A 15,147-nucleotide genomic window follows, 5' to 3' on the forward strand; every position below is an offset into this window, starting at 1 on the left:
TTTACAAAATAAACTTTTTATTCAATTTATAAAATTATATAATCAAATGAATTAAAATTACACAGTTGAGGTGTTTAGGAGTTGGTCATGGGCATCGTGACGGATGAGGAAAAATGAAATATTTATTAACGGACGAATAAAAAAAGAAAAAATGAAACATTTAGTGGCACTCAAGCGTATAAAAATAGTGTGAAAAATGAAAGTGATATTATATGCAATGAGACGAAAAAGGCAAAATTGAATCTACAAACATGTATTGTATTTGTATGTAATGAGATGAAACACACACGCAGTGAAGGCTTAATTAATCACTTGTAAGTTTTGATTAAGTTTGAGATTTATTCTCAATTCTTGTACCACAAGCTTTTCATCTACCTATGTTATCAGCTATTCTATTCCAGTTCAGTTGAAAAGCTAAGCATTAGTTACATATAACCTCAGTTATCATCTCATCTAACAACAGTCTCTCGATTTCATTACCTAACATCTCAATTTCTGCTCTACATTCTGACCGCAGCATATCTCTATCAAGTTCTCCGTCACCGCTGATGTAGTCTTGGTTGATCAATCTCTCAAGATCATCTTGAACGCCCTGCCATTGCAGATTCGACCCCGACACTTTTGGCATCACCCAGGGGCACAGGTTCACGCGCTTCTGGAAAATCTCCATCACTGCTGAATTTATCTCGTCGAAGAGCAACCTTCTTTCCCACCTCAATCCGGTTGTCTCATCATCATTGTATTTCTTCTCAAGCTTCTCAAACAACTTGGGGTCTAATGGGCTATTTGAGGAGTGCCACGGCGTCCTTAAAATGTGAAAGTAGGATTCTTCAAGACCAGACTCTATCAGCACGTCAAGCGCATAACAAGTTCTCCAGTTGTCAGCTGCTAAGAGAAGGTCACCTTCAGAAACTACTGGAGATGGTTGCCCTTCTTCTTCCTCGATAGGAACAAGTGCGGATGTCTCAGCATATGTGCCTGACTCCAACTTGAGGAGCTTCAGTTGCATTCGGAGTTCTACACCGGAGGGCAAAAATAAACAATTGACAAGATTATCATTGTTGAAATCAGGAATGTAACAGAAATGCTTATGGGATCAACCAAGGAAAGCTATGCTTTAGTAATTATGTTAACAGCCAGTGAAGGGATTTCATACCATGAAGTTCAGCACTGACTCTCTCAAAACTTTCAGAAGATGGCGTATCTTCGCCACAAGGGACCTCGAGGACTGAAACTGGACTAGGATGGTGTGCTTCCTTGGAGCTCTCAGAAGATTCTGGCTCAGCTCCTGGGCACTGCAAGTGAGGACATCCTTGATCAGACAATTCCTTCTGCAGCTCCTGAAAACACAAGATTGATTATGTACATACTAAAGCACAAAGCACCAGAGGTTCAATCCATAGGGCCTACTCCAGATCTTAAATAGAGGATTATGCACTCATGTCACACGAGGTGCATCACACAATGAAAACATTAGTTATCAACCTTTTAAAGATATGTATGCATTATAAACATAAGTAGAAGCTATTTTATTTAATACCATAAAGGCTTTTAACCAGAACGAACGTTGTAAACAAATTTTGGCGAAGAGCCTTCTCTACAATTGAATTATCAACTTGTAACATGAGAGCAATCACCATCAGCAGGTAATTAAGGAATGCATATCTAAAAGGCACAATTAAGTAGCCAAATCAGCATAATTTGAAGAATTTATTAATTGGGCAGTTGCGCTAGCTCCAGAGATTCACTTTCACTTATTCAATGTAGGGAATACAATGAACCTGGTGAACATAATCCATATGCTTGAGGGGACAGACTAGGCTAACCAACTACCATCAAGTAAAGCAAACATATTTATATCTCGAGTTGAGGAAAGCTAGCAAATATGCACTATAACTATCTGCCTTGCCAATTAACGAAAACAACAGTAAACAATTAAAAGTATCATGCACAAGAAGGCATGCCTCTGTACACACACACACACACACAAAGCTACAGGTTGATAGAGTAAAGAAAGCAGGGGCATTCCACATTCCAAGTAAAAGTAGGATTAACAGATATGAAGCATCCTATAATAGTATGCTATGGAGTGAAGAAGGAAACTTAAGTTTAAGGAAGGTCAAGACCAAACCTGGAGACTAGAGCCCTCTTGGTTATGATCAGCAACTTTGTTAGTTGCTATAGTTAAAAGTGACTGCTCTGGAAGAATCTCGGAAGATTTTGAAGATATATTGGTGCTACCAGGATCCGAAATCATCATTACATCAACCACAGGGACTTCATAATTGTCTGCCTTTTCAGCCATTGAAAACATGGGCTGTTGTTCAGATGATAAGTCCTGGGTGTTTGGTTCCAACTGAATCTCAATGTTGGCTCCTGAAGAAGAGTCTATCTCATTAGCAAACATGTGTTGACAGGAACGAGACGACTTGATACTGGATTGTGAATCTTTAGCTGAACAATTTTCTCTGTGACTCAGATTTCCCCTTTCAACCTTACTTCTGCTACGACGTACAGAATTACTATGCATCAGGCCTTTGTCTTCAGCCAACTTATTATGATTTAGGCTTCTGTGGCTTCTCCCTCTCCCACCAGTGGGTGGAGGAAGTGACCTAGACCTAGAGGAGTTTCTAACTATTTCATCTTTCCATCCATCCCTACTGCTGATACCTAAAGGAACATCCAAAGTAGCAGTTCCATTGTTACCAAATTCTTTACTTGCTCGGCCAGGACTCATTTTAACATTTGATTGGCAGGGCCTAGTTTCCCTATTGGGCAAAGAAAGCATTTCCCCTAATGTGTTTCCCCGACTCATCATTTGCAAATCTTGATATTTGTGGGTCATCTTCCATCTCTCAGAAAGTCGCTTCTTTGCTTCTGTATTTACAGGTGATTCTCCCGAATGAGAAGATGGATATCTGTACATGCTACTAGCATCAAAGGATCTTCTAGAAGCAAATATAAACACATCAGACTCACTATCAGAATCACTTTGATTGGCATCGTATGAGCTCTCATCTCCCACATAACCTCCCACATATCCGCTGTACACAGTAGATTTGCCACCTGCATTCTCATCGTAGCCATCTCTCATCCTCATGGTAATTTCTCTAGCTATTTCTCTAGCTTCTTTCGACGTTGACATTGATAATCCTGCATTATGAGATGAGTCTTTCCTTCTCCATGACACCATTTCAGCACTACCAACATTTGAGTATTCCTTGATTTTCTTGGATCCAGTCTTATAACTGTGTGAAAGATCTGGTGACGACAAAGATGTGCCAGCATTCTGAATTTTCCCAACGTTTGGCTTCAAAACAACAATCCTAGTAGGAATAATATTTTTGTCTTTCGGCTCTTCCACTTGAATCCCTGTTGAACTGCGAACTCTATGGCGACTGTGTGGTTCAAGAAGAAGACCATCTTCACGTTTCAGCTGAGAAGTATCACGAGGCTTATTAGAAGTATCTCTCTCAGATCTCCATGCTTTGGCTTTACTTTCAAACTTCTCAGAGTTAGATGGCTTTAAGACTGCTATGTGACTGCCAAACGAATTGCCAGGATCAGCTTGTAGATCATGCAAATGCTGCACAAATAAAGAATCTGACTGACCAAGAAACTTCAGCAGTAAGTCCTTGTTGGATTCCAGCATCTCTAGAGTGTCGTTGAGCTCTTTCGAACCTTGAAAATTTTCAACTGTGGAAAGACGCTTTGCATCCATAAATTTCTGCCGAATCAGTTCCATCTCAGGTTTTGTAAGAATTGAGTGTTCACCCCATCTTGAAGAATACTGGCGATTGACAACATGGGATGCTTCTAAATCTTCATAGACATCCTTGAATTCTTGCTGATCTATTAGGCTTCGCTCTGATTGGCTATCATAATGTTGGCTACTTCTTTGTTTATTAGTTGAAACGTTTTTCTGTTGGTAGTTCTCGGGGAACTTCTTTTGTTGTCTATAAACATGCCGAGGGGATGGAAGCCCTTCAAGACCCATTAATCTAGCAATAACACTTGGTGATCTTTTCTTGGATTCAACATCTTTTGACATCTCTTCTGCCAGCAACTTCTTCATTGGGATCCCTGTTCCTCTTCCTAAGTTGCTCTGCCCCAGCTCAAGCATGAACTGTAGATGTCAAATTTAAAAGTTTATAAAATTTTGAAACTGCTGAAGAATTGGAGAATATTAAATATGTCACAAAATTGGAAATTAAATTTCTAAATACAAATAGTAGAAGTAGAACTTCATTATCACAGACCATTTCATCCCTGTTGCTCCCATCAATATAAGAACGAGAATCTGAAGACAATCTTGGAACTGTTTTCTGCTTTGAAATCGGCCGAATACCTGGGCAAAAGCTCAAAAAGTAATGGTAAGATTCATGAAAGTAGAACGATACAAATTGTAATCAGAAATATCTCCGTTGATCCTTGCCCCAAACTCTAGAAAGAAGGAAAAAATATAAATTCAAGACTGCTAATCACCGTGACGGACACAAAGGATTCAGTCAACTGCGTTTGTGCATCAGACAAACACCTCCATAATTGTAAGAAAATGGACAATTCATCAAATGGAAAAGCAAAATGAAAATGGCATTATCTACAGATAAACAGTTATACCTGGAATTAAGGAGAGATACAAGAAAATTTAAAAGCAATGCCAATGCTTAGATAGCAGCTACTAGATATTAAGAAGTTCATAGAAATTTTGTAATGGCCACTCCAAAACACTATTTCTAGCAATTAAACCCGTCATAATAGAAAATCAAAAGAGGACAAAATTATGATAACACCAATAAAGAAAAGTTCTTTTTCAACCACAGCCAACAAAACTAGCTTTAGTAAAGCATGAGCAAGGCTAATAAGTATCATTCAATACCATTTAGCGACTTCACGCTTCACTGAAGCAAGAGCACAGAAACTAAGCATGTCGACAGGTAAGACCGCCTTTGGCCTCCCACAATATTGGTGAATGGCATAAAAGTCTTTAAATAATATAACTAACATTATCATGCGAGTTCAACACAAGGCAACCAAAGACTGCATTAGACTTCAAGTTTTTTCTTAGAAGCTAGAAAGGGAAAGGCTAGTGTCAAAATTGAAAGTTTTATGCTTGAGAAAAGAGGATTCGCCGTGGCTTGAAGATGAAAAATGAATAGGATGGCCCAACCGAAAACATAGAGATAAGTCGGGAAACAGCCATTAACCATTAGTTGAGATTAAAATCAACGTTTTAAGCTAAATTCGGGCTAACTTAAAGCTGCAACAAAAAAATCTCTGGCACGTTGTTATCCTTTTCTGAGAAGTGTTTTAGATTTTCTTGTAAAGGAGTTAAAAGGAGGAGTGCGTAGCCAACAAAAGAATTTCAAAAATTACTATTTCCAGAAAAGCAACATGAGCACAATGTAAAATTGCAGGCTCTAAACATATTTTTATCTCGCAAAGAAGGCAAATGCTATTAGCTGAGAATTCTTCAACAATTGAAGCATAATTGTGTTTTTCTCAACAAACAGGTATGAGAATTGAGATTAAAAAAAATTACCGTCAATGCCGGAAGCACTTTTGGTTTTCCTGTGTCGAGCTCTCTCCATTTTCTATTTCAAAATTTCAAAGTAAGCAGCAGCGAAAAGGTAAAAGAAGAGGAAAATTTATTTTCAATTACAATAATGAAGGCCTTTATTAGGTCTCTTTTTGGTTTGAGAGTGAGAAATCAGAGCGGAATTATCGCAAAAAAGCACGACGCCACCATCGCCACATACAACCTAGCTCATTTCGAGCGGAAAGAGTTGAAAGATAAGGAAAATCCTCTCGGAGTAGATCCTGTTAACATTGTAGAGAGGGAAAGGAAAGGGCGTGTGTGTATACAGAATTATGATAGTTATCGATAGGGGAAGAGATGGCTAGAAACAAATAAAGAAAAAGCGGTATGTGAATGTTAGATACAGAAACTTGTAGAGAGAGAAGACAGCCGGACATTAATGACGGAAGTGTGTGTGTGAAAGGATTTGTAATTTTGAAATGAGAGAGAGAGAGATAGAGAAGGGAAGAAGGTTGAAGCAGTCGACTCAATATGTGGGCTGGAATTTTAGGTAGGTTGACACACGGGCGGGAGGGATTGGTGCTATCTATACGTGGACGAATAATTAATTTCCACCTAATATTATTTATTATTTATGTAAATCTGATTGTATGTGTTATTACTACAGTATTATTTTTATTTCTAAGATAAATTTACATAAATTATATTGCAATAATATCCTTTAATTTAGTTCCATTTTTAGGATATCATAATACCCTTGAATTTCATGACTAATTTGTCATTTACATATAAGTCTCAATAATCTTAAAATGAAAGTTCATAGCATTTTCACCTTTGCGATCCATATAATATTTCAAAGTGTTAATAACTGTGATCTCTGTGACGAACTGACCCTCATTTATGGGCTTACATTGTTAATCATTTTCTATTTTATCCATTGACTAACAGATAGAGAAAATATTCAGTGGTCCTTCCACACCACCATGGCACCATGAGGTGGTGTGTCCAACCAATTATTTATTGACAAATAAGAATACAAAAGGCAATACATCCAACTAGACATGTAATTATTTAGGAAACATTCATTATACTACTTTTATGGAAAATTGCATAATATAAATATGAAAATTACTACTATATGGTATATTGCATATCTATTAATAATAATAAAAAAAAAAAAAAATCATACTAACACAGTATATTCTTTTGGGTATGAATTATGATTATCTTTTTTTCTTATTTATTAATATTAACCTATTGAGTAAACGTATAATCATGTATATATGCACATAAAATAATATTAAAAAATGCTCTAGGATTACATTTTTTATTGCGATACATTTTGGCTATTATTATTATTATTATATTAAGTGCAAATATAAATATGAAATATGTATAGAAACTGAAAATATATTGGTAATGTCCATCTATGCAATTGTTCATGAAAGTGGTATGTTTCCTAATAATTGAAAATTCTACAATAATTGAAAATTCTATATAAATTAAAATAAGTATGCCAATAATGTAATTTTTCTATCCTTTTTTTTGCATATACATGATTATACGTTTACTCAAATGGTTAATATTGTAAATAAAACTAAATTATGGTCATGCTTTATATGTCTAATATATTTATTTATATACATAATAAATAAGAAAAAAAGATAATCATAATTCATACCCAAAAGAATATACTCGCAAGAGTTAGTATGATTTGATTTTTTTATTATCAATAGACATGCAATATACCATATAGTAGTAATTTCCATATTTATATTATGCAATTTTACATAAAAGTAGTATAATGAATGTTTCCTAAATAATTGCATGTCTAGTTGGATGTGTTGCCTTTTATATTCTTATTTGTCAATAAACAATTGGTTGGACACACCACCTCATGGTGCCATGGTGGTGTGGAAGGACCGCTGAATATTTTCTCCTAACAGATAACACACGTAGTAATCCATTCGATCTCTTAACTATTTACGGGACCCATTATTGCATTCTTCAATTTTAAAACAAAATTAAAAACATAATATTTCATTAATAATACTCCTAATTCATTAAAAAATCCAAAAATTACATTACAAACTCTTAAAGATTAATATTTACATAATCAAAATCCTAAAAACTAAAATTAATAAAAAAAATTTACTCTTCCGACGACGACAACGGCGGTGTATTCAAATGAAATATGACGAGCTCAATTGTTTAGTAATGTGTTACTCGTTGTGACCGCGTCATACGGGAAGTGTCAGCCGTTATAGCGGCGAATAATATTTGCATTAAAAAAATTATGAATGAGTATCTATAAATGATTTTGGAATGAATTGAAGGATTAGAAAATTGAAAAATTTATAGAAAAATAAAGGGAAATGGTAATAAAACAATAATAATTGAGGAAGTTGGAAATTTTTATTGATTAATTTTTTCTTGATTTAAAAAAATTATAAAAAAAATCAAATTTTTAACTGCTAAAGCGACGCCAACTTATCCCTAATGAGTAGGCGTCACGCGCCACCCGGGAATGCCACGCCGGCCCGGCGTGTCATCCCGTCAGATAGGGCTAAGCCCTCTGTCAAGGGACGCCCGTCCCGGACTCCCGATGGAAAGTTACATATTAGTAAAAAAATCATTAGATATATTCATTCCTAGACATTCCCGATGGTAAGATTTATAAAATTGGCAATAAATCTCACGTTTTACACTTTGCACAGATATTAGTAAAAATATCATTAGATATTAATATTAATGAGATATATATATGCATTCCTAGACATTGTCTACACTAACCACTCTCATTTTATCTATTATGACGTACTATTGGTAACTGTGAATTAAGATAATAGATGTGCAAAACCTCATTACTATTTTTTTTATTGAAGTAACTTCAATAATGAGAAAAAATTATTGTAATACTATACTGGAATTACAGTGAATGTATAATAATAATTTTACGTAACGTAAATTTCTGTTAATCTTTTTAATAATATTTGTATAGAGTGTTCAATCATGTATAAATTTTTATTTATATTATTTACCCTTTTATTAATTTTATATTTTGATCTACATTAAATAGTTAGAATTTAAATATGTTAAATTTGAACACATATCATTAATCGGGCACGGTCGAAGCATCAAGCATACACCAAAATTTGAATTCAATCGGCATTTATCATTTTTGGTGAAGTTAGTTTTACCATTATTGTTTTTAGTTCGTAATAAAGGTCATGTATATTAGTAATAAAATATGTGAGAATGTAAAATGAACCTAGCTAGTTATTTTGATATTTCGACCCCATTTTTTATTTTTTATTTATTAGGGCTTCTTCAATCGATGGCATAGTTTAATATGCAATTGAGAACTTCTTAGTTTAATTCTTTCCTCTTGTTAGAAAAAATTTGCAAAGACCGGTCGACATTACAAAATTGATATAAATTCATCATTTATTTTTCATTTGCGTACCCTTAAGAGTGGTAAAAAAAATCATCATTTTGCATAACATATAAATTTAATAAAAGTGTACTCTTTAAAAAATAAACACATAAATTTGTTGTTTCCTCCTAAGTTTGTGGTTTTTTCAACAAATATCTTTTTATAGTTTTATCCGGGTTTTTCGATATGAAATGCTAGTTGGCAACTAGAAAAATGGGGTCTTTAAAAAAATAAATTTAGTGAAAATTGATATTATTATCATCAAAAGTGTGTTAAAAATGACTTTAATAATTTGCACACATCAAATGTTGGGAAGATTGGCATTGCTATTTTTGAGCTTAGAGAATGGAAACAAGAGGATTGAACCTAGATTTATGATAAGGAGTTGGACTATTTAGATGCCTTCAGTTAAATGTGAGAATTAAAGGTTGCCTTTTGAATCGCCATTCATGATATCTGCTGCATTGATTTGTTTCACTGTACTAATTCCTTGGTTTTAGGGTAGGTTCAAACAAAATTTATCAATGCATTCAATATGGTATGTGGTGTGCTAGTTACTGTTGAATATACTGTTTATTAGTATAATTGAAAAATATTGTGGTATAAGTTTGAATTTTATATACTACTATATGCTATCGCGAATTGAATAATGAAGTACATAAACCCACACGTTGGAGCTGAAAATGAACAACTGTCAGGCTAATTTGTCTCAGAAAGAAAATGAAAATTTGATTCCTTGAACTATGAGTTAATAATGCATCAAATAAATTGTTATGATAGAGAAAAGTTGGTACTATATGTTATGAAGATTGAACTACGACAGTATAAAGCACAATATTATTTTTTATCCATCTACTACCCAATAGTAGTAGTATGTTTTTCTTAACAATCATGAATGGCCTATTTATTAAAAATAAAAAATTTTATCCTGTACACAACTAATTTATAGTAGTACAAGATTTTACACACATGTTACCAAATATAAACGTCAATAATAGTATTCAATTGCACATAATTTAATGGTTACACGTTTAAATTACTAATACATTATACAGTCCTTGGTTATGCTAAAGTGGGCAGTATATATCCACGTTTTCAATTTTAAATTAATAAGTTTGCACACAATATAAGTTCAAAATAAAAGAGAATACTGTATTAATTATAGAGCCTAAATTGGTCACCGCACCACACAGTGTTCATAAATTCGGATCGGTCACGAAAATGAATTTATAACCATCAAGTACCTGCACACTAGCATATATTCAATTTTAATCAACTTTTAAGTTATAGCAACGTGATGTGCGATCCCTTTTCAATGAAATTAAATGAAACTATTTATTTGATTTGAGGCTTGCAACATGATTTCTTTTCTAATTTCTGTCACACATCAGATTTACAATTTAAGAATCTTCTTAAGACAACCAGTAAAGGTAAATCATCTTCCTACTGTCATGATCAGAGGCCAGGTTTTTACACCAAGAAAAGAAAACCAATGCCTAATGTTACTTACGTAAAAAGAAATAGAATTGAAAATGGAAGTTAATTTTAAGATAAACGAGAAAGAAGCTAATGTGGCATAGCATAGGCTCACAATTATAGCCACCCTAAATAGTCAATAAGTGATATAGTAAAATAGTGTGGTTTAACATTAAATAAATAGGATTAATTAAAAGGATAGATATGTTTACCTGAAGCACTTTGACTTAAACAGCAATCATAGTAAAAGAGAAAGGTTAAAGTTAATTGTCCAAATAAAGTGATAAGAGTAGGTCCAAACCTACCTGCATTGCTTTAATTGATATTTGATATAATTACCGTGAAAATGCCACCTTAACCAACCGATTGGTATATCATAAAATGATAAAACACATATTAATAAAGTGAAGATTCTGAATTGTAGATTTGTAGTAGTATTTTTTTAGATGCGTATGTATAAATCTTAAAAAGTATTCCCTCCGTCACAGAAAAGGTGTCACACTTGGAAAATGGCACGGGATTTTAGGAAATGTTATTTTGTGTGTTAAGTGGTGAGAGCAAATATAATTTTATAATTGGTGTGAGAAGGAACTTTTTCCAAAAGAGGAAATGTGACCTCTTTTGTGGGACAAACTAAAAAGGAAAGTGTGACATCTTTTATGGGACGGAGGGAGTACTACTACTACTACTCAAAACATACTCTTACAGTCTTACTATATTTCAATAGAGGAACGTATTTATAATTAGGATGTAAAATATCAGTAACTTTTTACTCAAATTGTAATTTCATTGTTGCAATTATAGATATAGTTGGATAATCAACCTTCCAATGGCGTGCAAATCAAGTCACATTTACGTAACTAAGAAATTATTAGTGGTTTTCAACTTTTAGTTTATTTTTGATGATGTTCCATTTCTCCTCATCCCCACTACTTACTTTCCCAACTTACTAAATCATTTTTTTTACAATTATTTGTGTCTTTATATTTAAGTTCACATGCGTTTCAAGTGTGCCACCAAATAAGCTAGGATCGGAAAGGGATGATTCTCAAATTCTCTAAACAAACAAAAAAAAAGAAGATGAAAAAATAGGAAACGTATGAGAGTGTATAAAAATCAGTAAATTTTTGTTGTATGGGGGGTGGGACCCACTGCTTGCTTCCATTCCTTTAATAATTTTGAAAGTTTCCACTCTTGTTATAACAAAAATTGAATTTTATGTACGAATGTTCTAAATCCGAGTAAGCCAAGGGAAGGGTGATTTAGATTCTCACATCTTGGGCTGAAAATTGTAAGATTGGAAAATGTCACAACGCCCAAGATTGTGATTTGTCACATATCATACAAATGTATCCACATTTTCAACCAAAAAGGTCTACTCCAAAGCTCCATGCTTACATTATTTGAGATACCACTCCGCAAAATCAGTTCGCAAACCGCCAATTCACAAAATATCAAAAACCATAACCCCTCTTCCTACGCAATGTAACGCAACTTCGATATTTATACTTTTATCCTATAATGTAACAATAAATTAAACATTCAATTTTGCCCAAATGAAATATCTCAATTTAAGAGTAAATAAGCTTTACCACCGAATTCTTTGTGCGCATATGCTCTCCCGTTTTTGCAGTTACTATGTTGCAATCATAAAATCTAAAAAATACTACAAAATTAATACAACGCCGAAACAAAATTCACTGCAACAAATATTCTAACTTCTATTTGCTTCTCTTCGACTTGAATTTGGATCAAATCGAGAACTTACATTTTCCTAAGGGCAATTTTGTCTATAAATTATTTACAGAATAATTTTAAGTAAAAATTAAAACGTTGGGTACTATTATTAATCTGAAGTGTAGATATTATTGTTAGAATGCTATACAAATGAGACAAAATAAATATTTATATATTGGCCGGGGTTCAGTTATGAAGTTAGACCACTGTTTTTATATACTACTACTACTACTACTACTACTATATAATAAGATATCAATAGTTTTTTTATGATCTACAATGGCACTGCATTGCAGTCCTACTTCTATAGACTATAGTATTGTTAAACAATACTTGGTGTGACAAGATTTCAACATTTCACTCGTTTAAGTTTTAATATAATGTCAAAAATGTATAATTAAAATTGAAATGGCCATCCACACAGATTGACATGACAACCCCCCACCATATCATGTATGACAACGTACGCTTGGTAAAAACAATAGCAGCATATCAAGTCTATCAAGATTGTTTCAAAATTTTATAATAACAAAACAAAAAATGTTATATCAACATCAAATCATAAAAACCTTCTTTAAAGAATTTTTATGTTTGTATGAATGGGCGAGATATCAAATAAATACTCTACTCGTTAATTTATGCAACTGGGTTTGCCAAACATATCAACAAAATGAAATTTAAAAAATGCTTTTAGCCATTGTTTTTGGTAATTAAAATAACCTGCGTAACAAAAAACATTCTTTTTAGCCATTAAGAAGAGTAAATTTTAAGTTTCTTCTAGGCATGATTTAAAGTCAGAAGCCGGTATTTGTTGCTACTTAAGAAACATAACTGATACCCCGTTCCACTGTAATAGACGTTTCATTTTCATGAGCATTTGTTTTGAAAAAATGATAATAAAAAGTTAAAGCGAATAGAGGGTAAAGTAAGATAACTCTTAATTTACTAAAATGAGGGCTTAAAAAGAAACTTCTCTACTACAATTAGACAAAGGGCAAAAATAGAAAGATTAAACCATCTGTGGACTGGGAATAATGTACTATTCTATAATCTATATATTTGTGAATCTATTACAGAAAATATAATACTATAAAATAAAAAATACTCCCTCCGTCCTAGATAGTTTGTCCCATTTTTCCATTTCGATCCGTCCCACATAGTTTGTCCCATTTCAATTTTTACCATTTTTGGTAATCGAACTCATATTCCACTAACCCATTCGTACTCACATTTTATTATAAAACTAATCTATAAAAGTAGGACCCACGTTCCAGTAACTTTTTTAATTTACTTTTATTATATTTCTTAAAACTCGTGCCCGGTCAAAGTGAGACAAACTATCTGAGACGGAGGAATAATACACCGAAGAATATTACTTTGGCATTAGAAATAATCAAACAATGACTTATTGTTTGTAGTTATTGTTTCGCACTCTCAGTGGTTCAGCCAAATGAACCTGTCGTACAATGAAAACTTCACCAATAACGTTCAAGATTATAAATAAGCATAGCCCAATACTATTGTAATTATTCGGGCCCATATAGTGATCAGTGAAATTATACTATATAATAAGAATACTACGCCCATTATTCACATTAGCGGGGATAGCTCAGTTGGGAGAGCGTCAGACTGAAGATCTGAAGGTCACGTGTTCGATCCACGTTCACCGCAATTCATTCTTTATTTTGTAGAGCAAGCTTGGGCTTTGTTTTTAATAAAGAGGCCTTTAGGCCCATTGCTAATTTGCATACCACTATTTGTCACTATTAATTCATATTCATACAAAAAAATAAATTGGCTCCTGAGACGACTTAATATAAAATTATCCAAGCTTATGTCATGCTGAGTTGATGAAGACCTCTTTTTTCGAGATGAAATAGATCTGATAATGCTTTCAGTTCAGGCGAGTTGTTTCTATAATTATAATAGCTATGTCTTGTATGTCGTAGCATTATTGACATAATGAACTCTGACAAACTATAAGAGGCAAGAGCTGAATTTCGATAATAAAGGATAGATATAAAGATTTTTTTTTTGTATGCTTTGTGATATGCAAAATATGTAAGAAATACATGGAATGACAATCGTATTTATAAACCAGCCTTTTTACATGTGGAACATGTTGGGGTTCATGTATTACTAGTATTCAAAGGTGGTGTTCAGTTTTCAAGATAAATTAATACTAAAATATAATCTAGTATTGAATTGTAAGATTCTTTTAGTAATAGGAGGTTAGCTATAATTAATTATTCCATGATTATCTATCTAGGATTGAGTTATAGGCTTGAATCTCATGAGTCAAACACACTACAAATTTAACTCCGGATATAATCCTGCAATCGAACACCCCCAAAATATACTATCATGACTAGTGTAATAGAGGGAAATTGTATATGTTTCTCGTCATGGCTAGGAGCCGTGATGGAACTAAAATTTCAATCAAGGGGTGCTGAAATTTTAGCCACTGTAAACTAATTACACATAAATATAACTCATAAGTGCCATAATGCTACGAAGTATAATTAAGAATATTTGAAATTTAATAATTTATTTTCAAATTCTATAGAATTAACCAATATTTATCACATTTTTTGGTATAAGTTTTTTTTTATAAGATTATTTGCCTGTAAGTATATGAACTTCCATTATTTTCTAGTTTTCCCCTAAATTATAATTTTTAAATATAAATGAATGAATTTTGAATTTTTCTAATTTTTTCCTTAAATCAAAAATCAAAACTGAGGAGGCAAAAACAAACAAATAAAATTCCACCTCACCCATCTCCATCCTCTCTTTCTCTGCCTTCATTCTTCTTCCCAACCTTCCATATTTTTTTTTTCGTATTTCTCTTTCAGTTGTTGAAAATTTAAATCTACAAGCTAAAATACAACTTTCATCCTTGGATTTTCTAAATGCTTCTGCTATCCATCACATTTTTATTTCTGTTAAGCTTGAATTT

The 15,147-nt window shown here is 33.1% G+C and overlaps 1 protein-coding gene and 1 non-coding gene across 3 annotated transcripts; one reads left to right on the forward strand and one right to left on the reverse strand.

The window, feature by feature from the left end:
- Positions 1-293: 293 nt before the first annotated feature.
- Positions 294-6,070, reverse strand: LOC125203653 (uncharacterized). 2 transcript variants are annotated; one of them, XM_089061231.1, is made up of 5 exons: positions 5,543-6,070; positions 4,260-4,348; positions 2,132-4,126; positions 1,157-1,331; positions 294-1,017 (listed from the first exon to the last, which is right to left on the reverse strand). In XM_089061231.1, the coding sequence occupies exons 1-5, from the start codon at positions 5,589-5,591 to the stop codon at positions 422-424; spliced, it is 2,904 nt and encodes a 967-aa protein (XP_088917357.1). In that variant the 5' UTR covers positions 5,592-6,070; the 3' UTR covers positions 294-421. The 2 variants fall into 2 exon arrangements, with proteins under 2 accessions (XP_088917357.1, XP_088917356.1); XM_089061230.1 differs by having other exon boundaries at positions 1,157-1,340.
- A 7,716-nt stretch (positions 6,071-13,786) lies between these two features.
- TRNAF-GAA (transfer RNA phenylalanine (anticodon GAA)) lies at positions 13,787-13,859 on the forward strand. The gene has a single exon. It is a non-coding gene; the product is annotated as a tRNA-Phe (tRNA).
- Positions 13,860-15,147: the final 1,288 nt, after the last annotated feature.

This window comes from Salvia hispanica, chromosome 6, assembly GCF_029641045.1.
Source record: "Salvia hispanica isolate PSC_SH4W2 chromosome 6, Shi_PSC_v1, whole genome shotgun sequence".
Lineage (NCBI taxonomy): Eukaryota > Viridiplantae > Streptophyta > Magnoliopsida > Lamiales > Lamiaceae > Salvia > Salvia hispanica.

Bases quoted from the DNA above. Each gene is read 5' to 3' on its own strand.
- LOC125203653 (XM_089061230.1), bottom strand. From the start codon at position 5,591: ATGGAGAGAGCTCGACACAGGAAAACCAAAAGTGCTTCCGGCATTGAC. The intron at 4,349-5,542 runs GTAATTTTTTTT...GCTTTTGCCCAG, and splicing joins AAGTGCTTCCGGCATTGACG to GTATTCGGCCGATTTCAAAG. The intron at 4,127-4,259 runs GTCTGTGATAAT...TGACATCTACAG, and splicing joins GGAGCAACAGGGATGAAATG to TTCATGCTTGAGCTGGGGCA.